The 24,677-nt window shown below is 37.3% G+C and overlaps 1 protein-coding gene across 20 annotated transcripts in view; it reads left to right on the top strand.

The window, feature by feature from the left end:
* ptprk (protein tyrosine phosphatase receptor type K) overlaps nt 1-24,677 on the top strand; it is a 272,356-nt gene that overhangs the window by 29,376 nt on the left and 218,303 nt on the right. For all 20 annotated transcript variants that reach the window (XM_031902319.1, XM_031902315.1, XM_031902316.1 and 17 more), the window contains exon 2: nt 15,928-16,050. In XM_031902319.1, coding sequence (XP_031758179.1) covers nt 15,928-16,050 — 123 coding nt within the window. The remainder of the gene's footprint in view (nt 1-15,927; nt 16,051-24,677) is intronic.

Below are 24,677 nucleotides of genomic sequence, written 5' to 3'. Positions count from 1 at the left end.
TATATAGGTTCCCTACTACAATATCAGATTTATTGAGAACCAAGCCACATTTTAAACATTTCTTGGCAGCAAGGGGTTTCCTGGTTGGAAACCCAAGAGGTGTCATTGCTGAATGATTAGCGATAACATTAAGAAGAAAGAAAGGTAAAAACTAAGTAAGCTTTATCAGAAAGGTTCTCTGTTAACACAGCTCTTTGCTTTCTGCTCTTTCCTGCTCCCCCCTCCCTCAAGAATGCTAAGAACTCACTCCCCCCCCCTTAGGAATGTGGATCTGAGCCAATCAGCAGGAATCTGACTCATAGGGGCTGATTTACTTACCCACGAACGGGTCGAATGGAGTCCGATTGCGTTTTTTTCGTAATGATCGGTACTTTGCGATTTTTTCGTATGTTTTGCGATTTTTTCGGATTCTTTACGAATTTTTCGTTACCAATACGATTTTTGCGTAAAAACGCGAGTTTTCCTATCCATTACGAAAGTTGCGTAAAAAGTTGCGCATTTTGCGTAGCGTTAAAACTTACGCGAAAAATGCGCAACTTTTCGCGTAAGTTTTAACGCTACGCAAAATGCGCAACTTTTTACGCAACTTTCGTAATGGATACGAAAAACTCGCGTTTTTACGCAAAAATTGTATTGGTAACGAAAAATTCGTACAGAATCCGAAAAAATCGCAAAACATACGAAAAAGTCGCAAAATGTTCGTTTTCAAGTCGGAACTTTTCCAATTCGGGTCGGATTCGTGGGTTAGTAAATCAGCCCCACAGTCTAACTAACTGAGCATGTTCACTTGGTCTGGGTGTCTGTGCAGGAGTGAGGCATTATGGGAACTTTCTTTACACAGCTCAGTGTTTTTTCTTCCCGTTTGGCTTCTGATCATCTGAACGGGAGAAATATGGGGAGACTTAAGGGCACTATTGAGACAACTGAAGGTATGCCTGCAGCTTGAGATTAACACTTTATTAGCCTTTCCTTCTCCTTTAAATATGAGCTGGGAAAAGATTCCACTGTTCCAGGTTAAGCCTTTTTGTCAATAGAAGCCTTGCTTGTAAGTTGCTTGCTGCTAGATTCATGAGAGAATTGGAAGTAGGTGACTTTTACCATGAACACCAAAAAAAATTGCTAATCTAATGCTGCTATATAGTAATAGTTTTGAGGTTATAGGATCTGTTTTTGCTGTTTCAAATGGTTTGTAAAATTTGGACTTTTTGTTCGTGGAGTTGCAGCAAACACCAAGTTTTGTGATTTGTTTCTTGGCAACAGGCATACTGCAATTTGTGGCCTCATAGTAGATAATTTTCCTGCAGAAGATGAATTTGACAGAGATTGTAAGTTGTTAGCCTGAATGCAGACTGAATATAGAAAGAATGACAGCTGTGCTTGAAACAAATAAATCCACACTGCAGCAATAAATCAACAGTGTAAATCCATGATTTACCAAGAGATACATACAAGGCTGTTGACCTGCCTGGAGCAAAGTTGTATCAGATGCATCTTTGATCAACTGCTTCATATAAGTCAATGATCTGTTTTGTTGTGTCTGAAATGTGGCAATGTTTAATTGACAGCAAAAAATTGCATAATTATTTACAATAAGGAGTTTAAAGATGTGCTTCATAATAAAGAATAGCCTAAAGGTTTGAACATTTCAAAACATGGACTCATGGACTGTTAGTAGCTAGACATCTTATTTGGTAGTTATATTTTTGGTATGCACTATGCAGTGATTATTTTTTGTCCGTTTAGGAAGTAGAGGGTAAAAGTCATTCTGCTGCGTTGGACTCATGGACTGTTAGTAGCTAGACATCTTATTTGGTAGTTATATTTGTGGTATGCACTAAGGACTCATGGACTGTTAGTAGCCAGACATCTTATTTGGTAGTTATATTTGTGGTATGCACTATGCAGTGATTATTTTTTGTCCGTTTAGGAAGTAGAAGGTGAAAGTCATTCTGCTGCGTTGGAAAACTTTTATATATCTGACTCTAGTTGACTGATTAAGGTGGTGATGCCAGTACCATTATGAGGTGTTGTTTCTCTGCCGCAGATTCAATTAGAAATTCGTTAAGATGAGACCAGCCGATCCTGTGGGGCACAACAAACCTAAGTATATTTGTGTCAGTACAGAAAATGAATATAATTACAGTCCTAGAAACTGCTAATTATCCTTTAATAGCTGGGTCAGAAGTGAACTTTTGAAAGACCAGCAGTGCTTTTGTTTATTTGTAAAACATGATTTAATGATTATGCTTTCTTTATTGGTTCAACTTTTTTTTGTCTTAAAGAAACAATGCATTGTGCATTCTGTTTTTAGAGCAATAATACATCAAATAAATGTAATCTACACACATTTCTGCATGTAAAAAAGGAAAATGATATTTAGCTTTTTTCAGGACAGCTTTCAAAATGTGCAAGAATTTTTGTGCAATTCCATTTGTGTAACAAGATATAGGCTACTAAATATACTACACAACAAGTTAGCTGTGAAATATGAAAACGTTTATTGGTTCTAGTTAATGACTAAAAATAAAAAAATTAAACATACTATACCAAATGACACAAGGGTACATCTCAGTGCCACATGGTCCCCATACTCCGCCCTCCTTATACATTTCGCACCATTGGGTGCTTCATGTACATACTTATTTCATGGCTTACATTTACCTAATTGATAAACACATGTTTCATGTGTGGTAAAAGCTGCAAAAAATGAATAGTGCATATGAATTTTCTCGGCTGCTAAGACTCCCCTAAGTACAAAAAAAAATATTTTTGGAATGTACACATTCTGTGGAATTCACAATAGGTAAAGTCGTCTTTCTACGCTAAACTACCAAATGGCAATGCAACGCTAAATGAAACGTAACAAGCAACAATGCAAGCATAAAGCTGCAATAACATTACAAAAATCAAATACAAATAAGCAAATTTATAAAGTAACAAAATAGTTGATTTGACAGAGTGGTTAGTGGCCAAAATACCTGATCCGATAGTCACGCTTTAAGATAAATAGTTTTTAGGGGAACAACAAAATGATAAAATAAATAATTTTGTGTGTACTCTTCTATAAAGCATATGAATGTGTGTGTTTACAGCAGAGAAAATAAGGATTGAACACGTCGGTTTTTCTCAGTAAATATGTTTCTAATGGGGCTATTGACATGAAATTTACACCAGATGTTGGTAACAACCTAAGAAATCCAGACATACAAAGAAATCAAAACAAATAAGTCTTTAAATTAAGTTATGTGTAATAAAATGAAATGACACAGGGAATAAGTATTGACCACACGAAAGAAAGGCACGGGAAACCAAGAAACCTGCTGAGATCTCTTAAGTATATAGAAATCCTGCCCCCTATTAGTGCAAGTTAATATCAGCAGGTGTAGTCCTAATTGGTGGCCTATAAAAAGATTTCTCATTACCAAGGTAACACACAAGAAGCATCTCATGATGGGTATAAGCAAAGAGCTTTCTCAAGACCTTTTTAACCTTATTTTTGCAAAACATACTGATGGTTTTTCTAAGTTTCTGCATGTTCCATTGAGCACCATTGAGCACCATTGGGGCCATAATGCGGAAGTTGAAAGAACATCATTTCACCCTAAACTGGCCGCCACCACCAGGTGCTCGTCGCAAGATTTTTGACAGAGGAGTCAAAAGAATAATCAGAAGAGTTGTCCAAGAGCCAAGGATCACTCCCGGATAGCTTCAGAAAGACCTTGAATTAGTAGGTGCAGCTTTTTCAAAGAAAACAATAAGTTATGCACTCAACCAACATGGCCTCTATGCACACTCACCGTCCAAGACTCTACTGCTGAAGAAAAAACATGGTGAAGCTCGTTTAAAGTTTGCTGCTCAGTGTTTGGACAAGCCAATGAAATTCTGGGAGAATATAGTCGGGTCAGGAAGGAAGGATGAATGGAGGAATGTACCGTGACATTCTTGATAACAATCTGATGCCATCTACCAGGATGCTGAAGATGAAACGAGGGTGAACATTTCAGCAAGACAGCGATCCCAAACACACAGCCAAGGAAACTCCTCAGTTGGTTTCAGAGAAAGAATATAAAGCTGCTAGAATGGCCCAGTCAATCACCCAACTTGAATTTAATTTAAAGTCTAAGGAAAACACTGAAGATCAGAGTTCATAGAAGAGACCCCCGGAACCTTCCAGATTTTAAGACAGTTTGTGTGGAAGAATCGGCCAAAATCACACCTGAGAAATGCATACAACTAGTTTCTGCATACAGGAGGCACATTTGAAGCTGTCATTACCAACAAAGGCTTTTCTATTAAGTATTAAATACTAATTACCTATGTCATTCCACTTTACTACCTATAACTTAATTTTTGGACTATGTGATGGACTTTTGTTTTGATTTCTCTGGGTTGTTACCGACATCTGGTGTAAATTTCATGTCAGGTAGTCCCATTAGAAATATATTTACAGAGAAAAATGTTGACAAGTTCAATACTTATTAACTTAACTGCTGTAAGTGAGTGTATAAATATGTTTACTGTCCAAAACCAAAAAGTCAGAAGAGCAAAAATGAGCTACAGTTAGTAAAATGTGTATTGTGTTTTTGTGTAAATAAATGTGTGTTTGTAAATGGGTAAAAAATGGGCACTTACTGTTTCTGTGTGCCAGAGGGTCCTTCACAGCAATGGTGGCCCAACAATGAGGGTCCCAGGCTGACACAGTCCATTAGCAGGAAGAGTGTGGGGGCAGTCCCAGGGGGATTGTAAGCAGAAGCACGAATAGCAGACACTTGGGCGATTGTGTCTGCTGTTAGAAGTCGAGTCCTGTGACGTTGTTGTAGGACCCACTTGGCTGCCCCATTGGCTTGTTGCTGAGGGGGTTAGGAGCACATCCCAATCTCTGCACTGGTGGCTTTTTTACTGCAAAGAAAAGCCTTCTCCTGCAAGAATTTAGTACCTACAGGTAAAGGGTTAATCTTATACATTTTTATTGTTTATTAGTATTTTTATTGCTTATTCACATCATTTGCCCCAGTGTAGTTTATAGTCTAAGGTCCCTATCTCACATACTGGTTACAATGGTTAGTTTTGTCAGGTACTAATTAACCTGTATGTATATTATGTCTTTATAATGTCTGCACTGACATTTAGGCTGATGCCACACCAGGCCTATGTTTTCGGCAAGCTTGCCGAAAATATGCGCCATATGCTTCGACCTGTGCCTGCACCCGAATGAATGGAATACGCTCGTTTGCAGGCACATGTAGCCGAAATACACTAGACATGCCTCCACCCAAGCATATTCCATTCATTCCGGTGCAGGCACAGGTAGGGGCATATGGTGAGTATGGCGCATATTTTTAGCAAGCGTTTTTCAGCTTGCCGAAAATATACCCCATATGCCTGGTGTGGCATCAGTCTTAGGGCAATGGCACACATAGCAGATTGTCTGCTTTTCTGCGCCTGCATCAAGTACATAGGCGGTAAAAAGCGGATTTGCTTTTGCGCTAACTCCTGTAGGCTGCATTGACATGTTCGGCTTCAGCCTGCATGGAGCAAATATAGGCATGAAAATGCATACTTTTGTGTTTCTGACAATATCTGCTTCACACAGGCTGGAACCAGCCCTGGCAATGGAGCTATAGGAGTGCATAAAAGCAGATCAGGTTTCTTCCACCTTTGTACAATTCGCAGATGGAGGAAAGCACACAATCAACTGCGTGTGCCCCTGCCCTTACATGCTGTTTTTTTTTTTTTTTTTTTTAATCGTAACTTTTTCTGAGGATTCAAAACAAATGTACAGTAGATAGGCGGCACGCACAGTGTCTATTTGTGGTCCATATTTCAAAAGTGTATTGGTGTGTCTGATTTAACTGCTGGGTTTGATGATTAATTAGATTGAAGGGCGTTGACCACTGCCGGAAATATCTGGCCCACTTTGATTTTGGCACATCAAATGTCTCGGCACTTGTACCAGTGTTCTGTAATATTTCATTAGCTATACCATCTGAATTTTACTTTGACAGGTTAATGGAAGCTTCTACAGGAACACAAGGAACAAATTGGTAGTAAAGTCATGCTAAATTCATGAAATTCATGAAAATTTTAGGTTTTTTTTCCCCTCAAATGGACATTTTAAGCCCGTTAGAGGTAGCAAAGTTTCATTACTACGGTATATGACAAATATTGTTTTGAACTTGTGTTTACATTTATATTGTATTTATATTGTAGGCACAAGAGTTGTATTTATAAATCTGTGTAAAATGATTTACTCCAAAAACCAAAATAAAATACACATTACACAACTTGATATAAAGGCTCCTGTAAGTAGCAGTGTTTTAAGGGACGTGTTAATTCTACAGAAAACTACTTTAAGGATAATGGTACACAAGCATATTGACCACCTCTGCCATCTGTTAATTTAAAACAGTTGTTAAGGCTAAAGCCAGACGAGGCATATGTAGGCCCATGTAGGAGGCGTAGGGAGGTATTTTCAGCAAGCGATTTTCCGCTTGCCGAAAATATCCGCCCTACGCCTCGTCTGGCATTAGCCTATTGCACCCAGTCCACCTGTTACTGCTTCTAATGCTTTTCCGCAAGATGAACCACATGTAGTTACTCTATATACCACCAAAACCAATATCTATTATTGTCCTATCTATTGGCAGATTAACCTCCTTGGCACAACGATTATGAAAAGAGTTGCAGCACTCACAGCATTTTTAGTAGTGCTTATGTGTGTTTGTGCCACATACTGTTAATGTTTTTGAGTTCACTAAAAATAGAGACGGTGTGATTTGTATAGATATGGGCCTTGTCAGTGCCTGTTTCCCCATAAATTTGGTGTTGCCTTTTATTATCCTTTATATAGCACTGACCCATTTACACCATGCTTTACAGATATTATTTATCATTTACTTCAGTCCTTGCCTCAGTGGAACTTACAATCTAACTTCAAGTTCTTGTTTCTGACTGTGGTGACTAATCTAAACAAACATACCAAGGTTACATACTCTTTGGGACACATTCATCTGCAGTCAGTTTTGTGTCCTAGCATAGATTGCATTGAGTGACCTCAGCTAGAACACATACATTATCCTTTAGATCTACTTCTGTTGTCCATCTGAAAGAGGTGAAAAATGTTAAGTCTTGTTCATCATGCCTACATTGTTCATTTGTTTGTTTGTTTGTTGTTTGTTTTACATATTTGTGTTTTGTAAACTGTAAATCAAGCATCTGGATATATCTAATATAAGGACTTTTCAACGATTTATTATTTACGTACCAGCTTTTCCCCCATACTAGTCTAGAAAGAACATTGAGGAAATGTGCCTTAGAAGTTGTGAAAGGAAGAAAGACTAAATGCATTAGATTTATTAATAATTATTTGCTTCAGGAGTTCACAGAAGGAAATAGCATGTCTGAGAAATAGATGTATTTTCCTACTTTCCAATGTTTGCCTGTAGGTTAAACTATGAATAAAGAACAAGTGAAGAATGCAGCATGGCTTTAGCCTTTTAATCAAATCAACTGCCTTTCCTTGGGCTTTTCTGCCAGATCCAATCTTCTGGTAGCTGGGTATAATGTTATAGGGAATGTTATCCTCTCTCCTTCAGGCTCTTACTTGCTTGCACAGAGCTGTGGGAAAGATTGGATACTCTATCCAGATCGCACAATAATTGTTAGTAAACCCTGGAGTCATTATGACTGCATTACCGTTTATTCATGAACCCTTGAAACATAAGTGCTAAAACAGTTGTATCTTATCTTGTCAAATGGTTTGACCTGATATTTATATTGCAAAAGTGCAGGTGGGGTTGCTGTGAATAGTTGCATTGTAGATACCAACCTAAAAGTATTGTCAACTGATCCACTTCTAGAATCCCTGTGATATGATAATAAACTTCATACTTCTTTAGTTTGGTCACCTATGTGTTTATCTCTGAAAAAGTTTCAGTGGTGCAGGACCTGGCCCCTTGCTGCTAAACATGTAAATCAAGCCTGGAAGAACCTAGTGAATGCGGTTGCTCCTCTGTATAAACTCACATACGAAACTAGGGGCGCACCTGACAAATTTGACAGTCTGGGGCCCTTGGTGTGATCTAGAGGGTAATTGAACGATCCCGCTCCCAGTTACATAGTAAGCACCCCAGTGTCTTCCCACCTTGCTCTGCCACACCCTGAACACGTAGTTCAGTAGGGTGACGGACCCAATATGCTGGAACTGCTGCCAGACACACGTACACACTCTGTAATGTCATACCTATCCCTTCAATGTTGGTAACAAATTTTAAAGATAGACCTGGAAAAGAAAGACTAATGCGTCTTCCTCATTGCATTGTTAAATGTGTTATTTTATGTTTTTGTTTGTATGAAAAGTTTATAAAATGCACCTTTCAAAAAAAACATGTAAATCTGCCCCATTTGTCGAGTGCTCTTTTCTGATTTTGGAAGGAGCCACAAGTGCCTATAGGTGTTACTGCGTGTACACGTGATAAACAGTGCTTGACAAAATCCTTTATACATTTAAGTTATTGGTGCATTAAGGTCAATAAACTGCCTGATCTATGCAAGAATGAGATTGAGAAGCATTGCAGTAATGCGAACTTCAGAGGAACCAAGAATTTGAGCACTTCATTGAAGAACCTTAAGTAGTAGCTGGTTGGATGGTGGTGGGGGGGGGGGGGGTAAACATTTATTGTAAGAAAGTTACTGTTAGTGTTCCTAAATTAATGGCTCTACTGAATATTATAATGTGGGTGACTAAATGGTAAAAAAAACTTGAAATGTGTCACATGTTCAATCCTCAATGCTACAGTGTGAAAAGCTGCCTCATACCATAAATCTGCAAAAATGTTATGCTATTCAAATGTAAGAGTACAATTCTTAGGCAGAGTTTAATGTATTTGTTTCTTAATTTTTGTAAACATAAAACAATGCCACAAACTCAAAACTTTTTTTTCCCTGTGAGTGTGAATGAATCTCGCCAAAATTTTAATTTAGGATTCATCATTAAAAAAGAGAATTTGATCAGCAGATCAGCTCATTAAGGTGTCCTTATGTTTACTCACAAAGCTATCATTAAACATGCTTAATATTTGTCTGTATTCAAATAATCTCTGATTTTCTTGCCATCTGTAGTGGTGAGGAAATGTTAGATGTGGACATAACTGTCAAATCATAGTAATAAACTTCCGTATTATTAAAGGGAAAATTTGTCTGCCATAATGTATTTTTCATAAATAGGCTTTAAACTTCCATCTGTTTAGCTTTTATAAATAGATCCATTCCACAGAATGACTGTTAACATGTATTCAGTTTAATGGGATTGTTTTACAAGTTTTAGTTTTACATTTTTTTCAACCTATAGCTGTTCTTAAAAAAAAAAAAAAAAAAAAAATTATGTTTTTAAATTTTATATTGAGGTAGATAATGCTAACAAGGCTTTCTTTGCAAATGTTTTTTGTATAAAAAAAATTGATCCTTGTACTGTACAACATGTGCTAATGAATAGGGCTTGGGCTGAACATACTTTTTGACTTGATTTAATTAAGAAATATCTACAGCTTTTGTGTCAAATTCTACTTAATGATCCAAACACAGGCATTCAAAACAAATCGGCTGTCCACTACAAAGCACTTAATATAAAAAAAAAACTCTCCTATCCCCCAGCTGAAATCTGAAAGGCTTAAAAAAAAAAAAAAAAAAAAAAAAAAAGCATATTTAAACGTGTACAAAAGCTTAACTAAAGTAGGCTAGATATGTTGTACTTTATGTTTTGGTTTTAGCAGGGAAGGTCTGCCCCTCTGAAGATGCCCCCAGTAGCCACCCATCTTCTTTTCTGCACATGCTCTGTGCTGCTGTCGGTTACTAAGCTTAGGGACCAACACACAATATACCATAAATATAGAATAGTCTTAGCACTGAACATGTGAATGTTGCAGACACTTCTAACATAAAACAATTGTGAAGGCCTGGATCATTACTGCTAATAGAGATGCTAAACCTTTAGTGCAGTATGTTCAGTGTATTACAACTGACATTTCTAGCCATATTCATTTTTAGGGTTTAGTTCTTCTTTAATCTGCTATGCGAATTATTATAGGCCAGCCCTAGGTAATAGCTACAAAAACAGTCGGATAAATCATAAATGAATAAGTAGTGCATTAAGTACTTTCCCTACTATTTATGATGAATTCATGGTTTATCCATCTGCACCTAACAGTGTATTAAATTATCATTTATTTATATAGTTCCAGCAAATTATGCAGCGCTTTACATTAACTGATAATATGCTGTTTGTTAGCATTTTCTTCAAAGACAGTGATAGAAATCAGCATATTAGTCCAAATTATGGCAAAAAAATTGTGGGAAAAGAGTGCAACATAACAGAAGGGTGCAATATTGCATGAATGCAATGAGGAATGTATAACAGACAAGAAAAGTGCAGAGCCAGTTGGAACAAAGTAAAGATCTGACCATTGCTAATTATCAAAAAGAAGAGCTGCACTAGGTTTCTTGTTACTATCCTCATTATCATTGTCCATGAAAAAGAGAACAAGAATGTCTGATCTTTTTTTTAACTCATACCTATGCCATTAGACATTGAAACACCTCTTATATAGTGTATCTTAATCTACCTGTCAATGAAAGTGTGCAGGCCATATTTTCTCCAAAAAATTTACAGCTTATCCTAAAAAAATCTAACTTTGTTCTCAGTATGAAAGAATCCTCCCCTGCCTCTGACATATTTAATGCTATCATTAGAGGAGCTGGAGGAAGGGAACTAACTGTTCTTGTTCATTAAGAAGAACAGATTGCTGTTCTTCAGAGCTCTGTTGAGGAAATATAAGTATGCTCAAGCCATGTTATCTTTGCCACTTTTTTACACATGTAAGGATGTTATTTTTGTGCCATATTTTTACTTTCCATTTTTTATTACATCCTCTTAATATTTTAAAAAATATACAATGTTTAATGCAGGTTTACTATACATTTTCTGGATTTGAATATTTTGGGGGAAAATATCTAATACCATGAGAAGAGTTTGGTTTTAACTGAAAACATGCGTGTTGATTTGTTTACTTCCTAGCATTTCTCTGCCTTAAACTTAAGCTGAAATGACGAACGATTACAAACATTTATCTTCTAAATGATATAATGTGTGATCCACTGGCAGTTTTAGTTAATATACTGGAGGGCGCTTAACCCATAAAGAGGTAATAACTGCCTTTCAGGCACAGATTACCATAGTATGTCGTCGTCATGTCCTGTGCCTGTAGACAATAACTTTGGCTTCAAGGGAAAATGAAATATACTTATTAATTAAAATGTGTCAAGAAATGCATTAAATCATATGTGTGAGAAGTAATTTGTGAAAAGATAATTTTTGTATCACAGCCACTTCTGCAGTAGACATATTAAGGGATTACAAAATTTAGTTTTGATGGAATTGTGGGTCAAGTTAGATTGTCCTAGTATTTCAAAGATGGTAGTCCAAGCAGTGGTCAGGGTGTAGAGGAGGTCAAGTGTTTGGCGCTTATATGCGCCTGTGTGTTAGTACAACCCCATTAGGAATAATCAGAATTAGGATAGCATGGTGAGTGTAGGAAAAAAACGCTCCTTAGTACAAGCCCTAAGGCTCTTTTAAATATCTTAATTGATCATTATAAGGTTGGTCTGTTGCTCAAACAGGGCAGTATTGTTGGCAGACCCTGGAAAAATCACAGACATTCTCCTGTCGAAGGGCTTTACTAATTCCTGGACCACAATTCGGACTCTTTAAGGCAGGGGCGGGCCGAGCCGACCAGGCGCCCTAGGCAACCCGGTCGGCCACCTAGCCCCTGCACCTGCGCTATTGTTTCGCACCAAACCCCCCCCCCCCCCCCGTGTGTTGGCGCGCATGTGCAGTTCGGCGCGCGGGGGGGGGTGGTATGCGAACCGATGCATTACCCGCGCCGCGTAATGACAAGCGGCGGGGGCAATGAAACCAGAGCACAGCACAGACTAGGGGTAGGCAGGAGAGGCTTCTGCCTGGCGCCCCCCCAATCGTTGCGCCCTAAGCAGCTGCCTCTTCTGCCTAACCCTAGTTCTGGCCCTGCTTTAAGGGTCTTTAAGAAAGCAATACTCTAGTATTTTTCTGGCCTACATGGTGGAGGGCCGATAATGGAAGCCAGTTTTGACCACTCCCCTTTTTTAAAACCACACTCACTTGAAACCACACCCATGACCATACCCATAAATGAGTGATGGCCACCATTAGGTGGTAGTATAGCAAAAACCTGCCATACTCTGCCTTACTCTGCCTTACCTACCCTGTCTGTGTGTGCCATACTCTGCCTTCCCTATGCTGCCTGTGTGTGCCATACTCTGCCTTCCCTACCCTGCCTGTGTGTGCCATACTCTGCCTGTGTGTACCATGCTCTGCATGCCCTATTCTGCCTGTGTGTGCCATACTCTGGGTGTCCTACCCAGCCTGTGTGCACCATACTCTGCCTGCCCTACCCAGCCTGTGTGCGCCATACTCTGCCTGACCTGTGCTGCCTGTGTGTGCCGTACTCTGCCTGCTCTACCCTGGCTGTGTGTGCCATACTCTGCCTGCCCTATGCTGCCTGTGTGTATGGCACACACAGGCAGCATAGGGCAGGCACAAAGGTAAGACATCAAAGCAGCCAGACAGGTGGGGGCCACACAGAGGGGGGTCGCGGGCCGCCAGTTGGACAGTACTGCTCCAGTCTATATGGCCATCACTCATTTGTTGCTCAGGGATTTCCCACCACATTTTCACTCTTTACCCTTAGCCCAGTTTTCGGTTGACAGCTACGAATAAAAGTGAAAGTCCTTCATCTTTTGCATTATTAATTTTTTTTCACAGTGTTTTACAAAACCTCCAGTATTTTTATTGTGACTAAGTGATGAGGGCTTGGACTGTAGTTTATTATAATTATTAACGTGTATTTATAAAATACCAACGTATACAATACATGGATGCTTAACAGAGCTTACAAATGTTTATTCTTGATTCTACAAAACACAGACATTTTTAAATTAGCAGTATTAAGCTTTCTATAAATGGTGAAGAGGTGTTGATACTACAGTCTAGGAATAGATTTTATGTAAGTGTATTTAGGTACCGTTATTTTAGTGTCTTATCTACCTTTTAAGAGCACATAGTTGAAGTTGTAGATTCAGAGCTTATAGGTAAATGTGCATGCTATTGTGTTTCTGCCGAGGAACACTAAGATATACAAAAGGGTGAAAAATTGCTTTACAATGTAAAATAAAAATTCCGAAATGCTTACTCAGCGAATAACTGTTGATCTTTCATGGTTGTTAAGTTGTACTGAGAATTCTACACTTCTGCCAACATGTGAAATTTATCTCTTTTGTAATGCAGCAGTGAGTCCCACTTTCATAGTTTTCAGAGCAGATTATTTGCCTTTTGCACATAAAATACAAAGAGCCTTGGGCTGTTTTGTGTACAAGAGTGTGAGAAATTGTGTGCTGTAGTTGCCTTAGTCAGCCTTTTTGCTTCCAAAAGTTGCACTTTGCAGTTTCATGCCATGTTTCAGTTATAGGGTTAAACAATGTGGTCTGGCTTACAGATACTGACATTGTAAAAATCCATGCAGCGGAAGAGCAATCCTTGGGTTTTCCCAGGCGACTAGATGCCAGGATTGCAATTGTGAGATTAAATTACTGAACTGATGTTAATTTAATAACAACATTAGTCTGTCTGGAATTATCATTGAGAATCTATTACTTTGCATATTAAAACAAAAATGCAGAAAAAAAATATGGCTTTGGGTTAATTTATGACTGCTATTTTGAAAAGGACTATTCTGGTTTAGGTGAAATGTATGAAAGGTGGTTGACACTATTATAAAATAGCAGTTACATACAGTACTTTTTTGTTGATGTCTTTATACTTGCCAGGGTCCTTGGCTACAGCAGCAATCTACAGTATGTGGGTTCCCATATTATGTTATGTACTACAGTTTATATTGATCCTAGGAGTTAAGGAGAAAACACAGAGCCACAGGTTGTAAATAAAAAAAAAAAAGATTCAAGATCTATAGATTTTTTTACATTATGCCCATGCATATTCCCATCATGGCTGGCAGCACCAGCAGCTCCCTCCCATTGCAGGGGGCAGACCGCTTACTAAAAATACTGGGCTGTGTTAGTCTGCAACACTCGTGAGAGAAATATTTGTTTATATTAGTCCTAGGTCAGTGTTTGGATCATGTTTGGGTCAAGAGTGTTTTGTGGTCCTCATCTGACAAGGCTTTTAATCCAATTTTATAGACCTTGACTCATTAGCAGGTTATTTTCGTCCCCTAAATAGGCCAATAAGTTGCTGACTTTAGAGCAGTGGTCCCCAACCAGTGGTTTGTGAGAAACATGTTGCTCTCCAACCCCTTGGATGTTGCTCTCAGTGGCCTTAGAACAGGTGCTTATTTTTGAATTATTAGCTTGGAGGTACAGTATGTTTTTGTTGCATAAAATCCAATTGTACTGCCAAACAGAACAACCCAAATAGCCTTTTGCCTAAAAAGTATTTTTACATTTGAATGTGGCTCACGGGTAAAAAAAAAAGTTTAGGACCCTGCTTTAGAGTGATCAGGTTGATATTGGCTTTGCATGGCTAGCTTAACTGCATACAACATCATTTTTAATTACTGATGTGAAAATAACCACTTAACTTTGTTTGTGTGTGTGTGTATATATATATATATATATATATATATATATATATATATATATATATATATATATATATATATATATATATATATACATTAAATATAAATTATTATAGACAAATATTATATTTATATATATATATATATATATTTTTATATATATTTTTATATATATATATATATATATATATATATTTATATATATATATATATATATATATATATATATATATATATATATATATATATATATATATATATATATTTTTATATATATATATATATATATATATATATATATATATATATTTATATATATATATATATATATAAAAATATATATATATATAAATATAATATTTGTCTATTTGGAATACTATAGGTGACCCAGTGTGTATCTATAAATTTGTATTCCTTGACATAAAATTTATATTTTTTAATTTTTTATTCTATTCCGGCTGGAAAGCTTATTCTCCTCTGGTTAGCCCCTGACTAATTATGATGCCTATGTGATTGTGAAGCTCTTGAATATTTATGTATGATCTCTATTTGTTTTAATCACTATTTATTCACTTTTTAATCACGTTTTTTATTAATATGAGGGAAATGTTATGATAGATATGTATATAAATCAGCAATGTTATTTCCCCTTTAGATGGGAGGGCATGAATTTGGATATATTATCATGCTTAATTGGGTATGTATAATGATTGGTTGTATGCACTATTTAAACACCGTGGTCACTTCTGGGTATTATCCTGACGCTGGTCCTTTGTGGATCGAAACGCGTCGATGTGAGTGTGGAGCAATAAAACTTTTTTGATACTTTTGAACAATTGAAGCCGTGAGTGCTTTCTACTGCAGCTATATATATATATATATATATATATATATATTTATATATATATATATATTTATATATATTTATATATATATATTTATATATATATATATATATATATATATATATATATATATATATATATATATATATATATATATATATATATATATATATATATATATATATATATATATATATATTTATATATATATATATATATATATATATATATATATATATATATATATATATATTTATATATAAATATTTGTCTATAATAATTTTTGTCTCAAATTGTTGTTTTCTATACACAAACAACAAACTTATTTAGAAATGATTAATAAAATATGTCTCATGATTTCTGTATATATTGTTTTCATTTCTAATATTTCTTTTTAGGAGGCTGTACTTTTGATGATGGACCTGGACCCTGTGATTATCATCAAGACCTCTATGATGATTTTGATTGGGAGCATATTAGCATGCAGGAGCACCATTATTTGCCCCCAGATATGCCAAAAGGTGAGTAATCTTTATTTGCGACTCTTGGTGCATTGGTATAGTAAGTTTCTGTGGATCTGCTCTCTAGTGTGTGTTATTGTTTGTTCACCATTGTGTAATATACATTTCTGACAGTTATTCATGGTATTCAAGTTATTCAAGGCAGTTACAACTTTGTTAAAGGAGAAGGAAATATAAAAACTAAGTAAGCTTTATCAGAAATGTCTATGTAAATACTGCCATAATCACTCATAGAAAAGCTGCAAGAAACATAGGATTTCTTGTGAACATGCTCTTCGGTATCAGACTACCACTTTTTTAGGGCTCCTTCAGGTTGGGGCAAGAGTCTGCTCCCTCTCCCTTCTCCCTTCCCCTGCTCCCCCCGTCCCAGAAGAATGCATAAGAACTCTTTTCCCCCCTCCCTTAGTCTTGGTAGCTTCATGATGCAGTTATGGCTGTTTGAAGCTCATATCACACATTCCTAAGCTAAAATGGTAGCTGCTATCAGAGAGAGTTTCTAGGGCTCTTTACTCAACTTTCTGCTGAATAAAGCATTCTTGGTGGCACTAATGTGGCGAATCTATTGGCAGTAAAATGCAAAAATGACTTTCCTTCTCCTTTAATTTAGTATTTCCAGCACAAGTGGCCATGATGCTCAATATTGCTTTGCACGATGCCCTATTAAAATCACCTGTCAGATGATGCTTTTCCTGTAAACAGGAAATTGATATGGTGCTAGCCCTTTAGTCGATTCTCATAAGGGGGTAATAAATAGTGATCTATTTTGTCTGATCTGTTTTGTCTACTTAAATGTGCAGTGTATGTATCTGTATATATGTATAGGTAAGGTATATATGTATAGGTAAGTTGTGTTGTATCTTCTTGTATCACCAGGAAGTGCATTTAACAGCCTCTTGGTGAAGAACCATTTATATTGCCTTAGAATTAGATGAAATTCTGGCAAATGCAGACCCTTTTACCACTTTAGCACTTGTCATGGAAGTGCAATCAGAAGGACTCTGATTTATGCAAATGTTGGTATTGCTAATTACTATGGAGAGTAGGTAATGAATAGCTGAAGAGGTACAGCCCTTGTGACCTTGTCTACACACCTTTGATGAACAGCTTAATCGGCTTTTCTAAGACAGAATGATATTCAGAGAAATGAGAGCGTTTGAAATTCAGCAACGTTTCCAATTAATAGAATATTAAGTATTTAATCATGCAGCTGAGGTCACTTTTTTTTTGACAGATAAATAAAGATGGCTCTCTGAGTGTTAGCAGCATGGAACCTTGCATTGTTATGAAATCATTTTAAAAATTAAAACATTTACAAAATGTGATAAAAAAAAAAAATTACAGGGCATTTAGATACAGTAACAAGTTTGCTTTCTGTAAGAAATTGCTCAGTCTCTGTTTCTGCTTTCTGTCTGTCTTGCTAGTTCATTTGCTTCTTGTATGCCCACAAGCATAAGGTACAAACTGAAAATTTGATTTTGGGAGAAATTTTTGACTGATTAGACATGGCCAAAAATTTAAAGTGACCTGCTTATTTGTTGGTCAGATTAGCAAATCTTCATATTTATGGCTAACATTAAAAAACAGTTTAAACGTTTTGAGAAGGCAAGTGGTAGAAGTTAAGGTGGCCATACACGCACCGATTATATCGTACGAAACCTCGTTTCGTATGATATTCGGTGCGTGTATGGTATGTCGTCGAGTCAACCGATATCGCAGGAAGCTGCTGATATCAGACGACTCGCCGATCGGACCAGTTTGAACATTTCGATCGGGCGCCATAGAAGGCGCCTGACCAAAATCTCCCTTCAGCGCTGAATCGGCAGAAGGAGGTAGAAATCCTATTGTTTCTACCTCCTTACCTGCCAATTCAGCCCTGAATGGTGTGTGGCACATCTGACGATGTTTCGTGCGACCGATCGTCAGATCGCCACGTGTATGGCCAGCTTTACTGTAAATATTCTGTAAAAACATTTAATTGGATACTGTAAAGATTTATGTGCTGTAGTTTTTATTACTAAATTACACTATGTACACTGGAAATAATTAATTTTACCATTTAACATTTTATTCTTGAACTTAGTTGTAATATTCATTGTAGGCTGTCTTCTCAGGTTTTTGTGGCCTGATCCTGCGCTTTCAGAAAGAGCCAGCACTTCACAATTGGAACAGCTTTCAGACAAGCTACCCTACTCAGTGTAACTGGAGAAGTCACAGCTGAACTTGGGTGTTTCACAATAGAGTGCTATTCTCATATTTACCACTAGGTGAGGCATGGTAGCAGTTTAGCAGTGCAGGTGTCAGAGAGCTATTATCTTATCTACCCATGTTCTGCTGAAAGGGTGGGTGGGGAGGGGGTGACATGATTCCAACTGGCAGTGCAGCAGTAAAGAGTGTCTAAAGTTTAGCAGAGCATAAGTTACATAGCTGAGGGGACCTGGGAAACTAAGAATATGTCTAGTCCCACATCATATTTCAGAACTGAATATAAAAAACAACTGTTTTGAATTCTGCTGGAGGAGCACTGTTATATGATGCATTTTGTAAAAAAAAAAAAAAAGGACTGAATCCTTTTAAGAGATGTTTTCAGACTGCTTCTTTGGCACAGATAAGATTTCTGTGACCAATCTCCCCGTGTACCCGTGCCCCAAGAGATATATACCAGGGCTACACTTCAGACAACATTCTTATATCCTGTTTAATCTTAAAGGAACAGTAACACCAAAAAATGAAAATGTTTTAAAGTAATTAAAATATATTGTACAGTTGCCCTGCGCTGGTAAAACTGGTAAGTTTGCAACAGAAACGCTACTATAGTTTATATAAATGAGCTGCTATGTCAACACGGGGACAGCCATTGAAGCTGGGAAAAAGGAGAAAAGGCACAGGCACATAGCAGATAACAGATAAGCTTTGTAGAATATAATAGGGTTTTATCTGTTATCTGCTAAGTAACCGGTGCCTTTTCTCCTGTAAATGGCTGCCCCCATGGCTACACAGAAGCTTTATTATATAAACTATAGTAGTCTTTCTAAGGGCTCTGGCACACGGGGAGATTAGTCGCCCGCGGCAAAACTCCCTGTTCGCGGGCGACTAATCACCCTGAGTTGCCTACCCCTGCCATCCCACCGGCGAACATGTAAATCATGAGCCATGTGCCAGAGCCCTAAAGAAAACACACCAGTTGTACCAGTACAGGGCAGCATTACATTATATAGTAATTACTTTTATACACTTTCATTTTTTGGTGTTACTGTCCCTTTAACAAAAAGAGAATTTATTCGTCGTTTTGTGGAGTTTTTTTTTATCAGTATTCCTTTTGTGTTCCAAATCCACAAAAGAGAAAATGGCTTTAGTTTGGGGAGCCCATTAAAGAGCAGATCACCACAGTGTTTCAGGTTCAATACTCAGGCTTTAATGGACTGCTTCAGGGAATGGCCTAATGAAATCTGATTTTTAATGTATGGGCTGTTGCCCTCACAGTTACTAATACAATCTGGAAATGGCAGCAGACAGATGGCTTGCTGTGAGTGTTTCATTGGCATGGTGTTTTTGAGATATTTACAGTGTCTGAATTAAATGTTCGCTAATATAGACAATTACATGCATAGTTACATAGGGTTGAAAAAAGACCAGAGTCCATCAAATTCAACCCTTCCAAGTGAACCCAGCACACACAAACATATACTGACCTATCTATACACTTAAATACATACACCATATATACCAACACCAAAACCATATATTTTAGTTGGATATTATGATCAAGAACTCATCCAAGCCCCTCTTAAAGGCACCAACAGAATCTGCCAACTTTTGTTAAAAGTTTCCCCTTTGTTAAAAGTTTTCCCTTTTCTGTTCAAAATCTGACTCCACCCCTTTGTTATCAGCCAAGTCGCTTTACATTATGGGACCATCCCAGCCAGTATACCTCTTTTAAAAAAGTGTTGAACTAAAAGCTGATTTGGATAACGAAATCTAGTCATCAGGGGTTTTGACCATAGAACTAGCTGTCCATACAAATATTGATACTGTTGAGAAGTTTGGATGATATTTTTTTTAATTGCTTGCTCATCACTGTAGCTGGCAGGTTTGAGGGATAATCTGGAGATGCTTGCCAGTCAGTCTGTCTGAACAGAAAAATCTTATCTGCAGATGCCTTCTACTTGCACACATTGAACTTTATCTCTCAGCTCAGAATTGACAGGGCTGTACGTCTTTTTTATGTTTTTTTGTTCAGATTCAATCAGGTAGATAGACATTCAGTGCAGTGTACCCATACTTGCATATTGTAAAATTGCACATGATCCATTTATTTGGCAAAATGCATTTGTTGGGTAGAAAAGTCCCTGTGTACTTGCTTTTAGACCATATGGGTATTAAATTATATCCTACATAAAGAGGCTTATTTATCAAGTTATTTTTCCTGTTTGAATAAACTCAAAATATTACCAAATTCGAATGTTTGCTTATTTATTAAAAAAAACCTTGTGACTTTGGGGAGGCCTGGGTCTGCTTTCACTATACAAGGGGCCTAGGAGAAGTAGGTTTGCGGGTGACCATTGACACATACAAAATGACCTGCAGTTTAGTGCAGAGAGCGCACTGCCAGAAAATATTTTTTTTGGCAGGGGAGAGGCACTTTTAATGATACAGCAAAGTTGAAGTCTGTAGCCTCAAGACAGCCTGCCAAACTCCTTCCAGGGAAGCTCTGCACACTTCTGGTTAGTGAGCTGCTACACTCATTCAGGTATTTGCCGAATCACCTCTTTCTAATCCACAAAGGAAGAAACCTAAAAAGAGCACGAGAGGAGTGCTCAAAGTGTAATAATAAAAAATATAGTTATTTAGAAATTAAAAATGCACTTGCATCAAAGCAAATAAATAAAAGACTCATCAAATCTGAAAGTCCCCTTCAGCCTCAACATGTTTCACACTCAACAGCACTTTCTTGGCAGGGGAGTCTGTACTTACAGGGTTTCCTTCAGATATGAGGAATGAGGAAATGGTGTAATTCATGTATATTCTGATAGCATGTGCACTCCAATGCTGGAATTGACTTTGAACAGCTTCTTATTGATTTATTTTTGTTTTTGTTGTGTTCTCACAAAATTGCAGTGCATCTATTTTTCAGTCTTCTTTGAAGTTCTGAATATTATTGAACTTGTATGTAGTCCTAACCTTTAAAAAAAAAAAAATTGCTATTTCAAATCTGTGTTGTTTTTATTGAGATCTTAATTGAATGCCATAAGTATATTAAAAAAAAAAAATTAAAGTAAACCACATGTTTAAAGAAATAGAGGCTTTTATACTTTATAATTTTTTTTCTAATTAGTGTAGCAGTTTGTTATAGTATGTATGGCACACTGTGTTTCCTAATTTGTCAGTAATATGCTCAAAGTAAGGCTACGGCACACAGGCCCTGTGTGACCGTAGCCTTACTTTGAGCATATTACTGACAAATTAGGAAACACAGTGTGCCATACATACTATAACAAACTGCTACACTGGACAAGAAAAAGGAAGAAGCAGGGAGATCGAACTCTGTTGCTTGCTCATAAGTACCCTGGGCCAGTGCAACTTACTGCTAACATAAGCACATATTGGCCTTTGTATGAATGTGCTTATGTTAGCAGTAAGTTGCACTGGCCCAGGGTACTTATGAGCAAGCGACAGAGTTCGATCTCCCTGCTTCTTCCTTTTTCTTGTCCAGTGCGCATGTACAGCACAGTGAAAAGCTGAACTTTAAGGAAAAAGACAGCTTTCTCACTCTACTGTGCATGCACTGGCCTGGGCCCAATGAAGAAGCAGAAGATGATTGCTCTGTAGTTGAATTTCAGCTGCCTGTAACTGCTCGTGTTGGCAAATTTTTAACCTTATAGATGTGCATTTTCAGGCCAAAATCTGCCTCTGCAGATACCATGTACTACTTTGGTCAGTTACCATTAAGTCAATGACAGATGGCACAGTTTTTGGCATTCCTCTATTAGCAAAAGTACAGGGGTGGGAAAAAATACCTTGTTTGCTTTTGGCCTTCACATTCATGAACCTTCACTAATGTGGCATAAAATCATCATCAACAGAACGTGCTTATTAAAAAGTGAATGTGTATTGATTATCACTCTGATTTCTGTCACAAGACACCACATTATGGAGAAACTAGGAAACTCTATTACTTAGATTTCCGACCTGAAATGTAATAGGGTGAGTTTATTAGACTTTTTTTTTTTTAATTTTTATCTGTGAGCATTGTAACTAATTAGATTTGTTTGTTTTCATTAGTTACTACACCACATTGCTGATTGATTGCTGTGCTATACCTCTACTGTATTACAAAATATCACATGCATTTTTCGTGTTGTCTTTTGCTGTAAAGGTCCTAAGATTTAACCCTTTCTTACCCCCGTACGGCGTTGCAGTAAAAGGCTATATCTGCCAATGCCGATTGTCGTTTGGCAGATAAGGTTACTCTCTGCCGAAGCGGCAAGTGCCGCTTCGGCAGAGAGTTTTTAGCGATGACAGCCCCCTGTCATGTCGCAGGGCCGACCCCCAAGCAGCAGACACGATCGATTCGCATCTGCTGCTTGGTCCCACTTCCTGCTTCTCCCCCAGCGCCGGCCCCCGGGATTTCCTGCTCCAGGACTGCAGCGCCAGGACCAGGCAAGCTTCAGGACAGGTAAGGCTGTTTTATTTTGCATTTATACACACTTATACACACTTACATACATTTACACACACATACAGCACACACACACTTATGTACACCTATATACACTTATATACACTCATATAAACACTTACACAATGTCACACAACTTTTACACATGTACAAATTTATACACAAACACTTTTTTATTTATTTATTTATTTTTTTACCACTTTGTTTCTAGTTTCTTTTTCCTAAAAACTGTTTATTTTGGCAGCGTGACTATTGGCTTAGATATTCTGACCACTAATTACACTGTCGTGTGTCTTATTTTGTCGTTTCACTAATTTGCACAATTTTTATGGTTTTATTGCATTTTTATCCCTGTATTAGTGTTCCTGATCTGTTTTTAGCATAGCTTTGCCATGTGTAACTTTGGTGTAGAAAAATTACTTTACCTATTTTGAATTCATTAGAATGTGTCCTTTCCAAAAATATATGATTTTGTGGGGGCCTCTGTATAGTTAGGGGGTGTTACTGCACATAATACGCTGACAGGGGGCTCTCTATGCAAAAGCTGAGTTGGCAGGTGAGCAATCCATATGCGCTATTTTCATTATGGGGTCAGTACATACCGCAGACTTTGGTATATCTATGCATATTGGGCATCAAACTGTTCAGTAGACCTTTGGTGTTCCTATTTGGGGTGACTTGCCTTTGTACGCAAGAAATTGTGTGAGATAAATGCCGCAAACTGCAACATTTTTTTGCGATTTTCTGAAATGTCATAAAAACCACTAACGTTAGGAAAGCTTTGCAGATTGGTACTTTGGTGTAGAAAGGACTCTTTACCCATTTTGGATTTGTCAGAATGTGTACTTTCCAAAAATATATGGTTTTCTGGGTTTTTCTGTACAGTTAGGGGGTCTTACGGCACATAATACACGGTCATTGGGCTTTTTTGCAGAAATTGAGTTGGCAGCTGAGAAAATTCCTATGCACTATTTTCATTTGGGTGCCTCTGTACACCACATACTTTGGTAAATCTTTGCATATTGGGCATCAAACTGTTCAGTAGACTGCTGGTATTCATATTTAGGGTGATTTGTCATTGTACGTAAGAAATGTTGTAAGATAAATATGGCAAATTGCAACAATTATAGGCCTTTTTCAGTAATGGTCATAAAAACCTTTAACTAGGAAAGCTTTCCAGATTGGTACTTTGGTGCAGAAAGTCTTCTTAACCCATGTTGGATTTGTCAGAATGTGTACTTTTCAAAAATATATGTTTTTTAGGGGTCATGCTACATTTCTGCAGCTTCTACCCCTCATAAAACTGCCATGTGTTTATGAATTAGGTTAAGGTAAAAATTAGTGAGCACAAGGTATATTTGGGGGGGGGTCTCGAAATGCCATGTGCTTTGATAAAACTGTGTACAGTGGGCATCAAACTGTTCAGTAGACCTCTGGGGTTCATATTTAGGGTGTTTTATCTTGGTACCTAATGCTATGTGGGAGAAGATGCTGCAAAATGGAAGCTTTGAGGGGATTTTTGGAAATCTCCTCAAAATTGCCAACTTTAGGAAAGATTTGCGGCTTGGTACTTTGGAGTAGAAAGACATGGGTACCCATTTTAAATTCGGGGGGGGATGTGTACTTTCCAAAAATATATGACTTTCTGGGGTGAATGTACTTTTTACTAGCATTATCCCACATATAATGATGTAAATGTGTTGATTTTGCAGGAGCTGAAATGACAAATGATAGATCATATGGGGGTATGTTCACATTGGGACCCCTACATGCCACATACTTAGCTAAACTGGGCATGAAATTGTTCAGTGGACCCCTGACGTTCATATTTAGGGTGTTTTATCTGGTTACTTTATGACCTGTAGGAGATAAGATACTATAGACTGGAAGCTTTGAAGCGATTTTTAAAAAATTTCACAAATTTTTATTAAAACCAGTAAATTTAGGAAAA

The sequence above is a fragment of the Xenopus tropicalis genome, chromosome 5, assembly GCF_000004195.4.
Source record: "Xenopus tropicalis strain Nigerian chromosome 5, UCB_Xtro_10.0, whole genome shotgun sequence".
Taxonomy (NCBI): domain Eukaryota; kingdom Metazoa; phylum Chordata; class Amphibia; order Anura; family Pipidae; genus Xenopus; species Xenopus tropicalis.
Note: the sequence above shows the minus strand (reverse complement) of the source record. Positions and strands in the feature narration are given on the sequence as shown.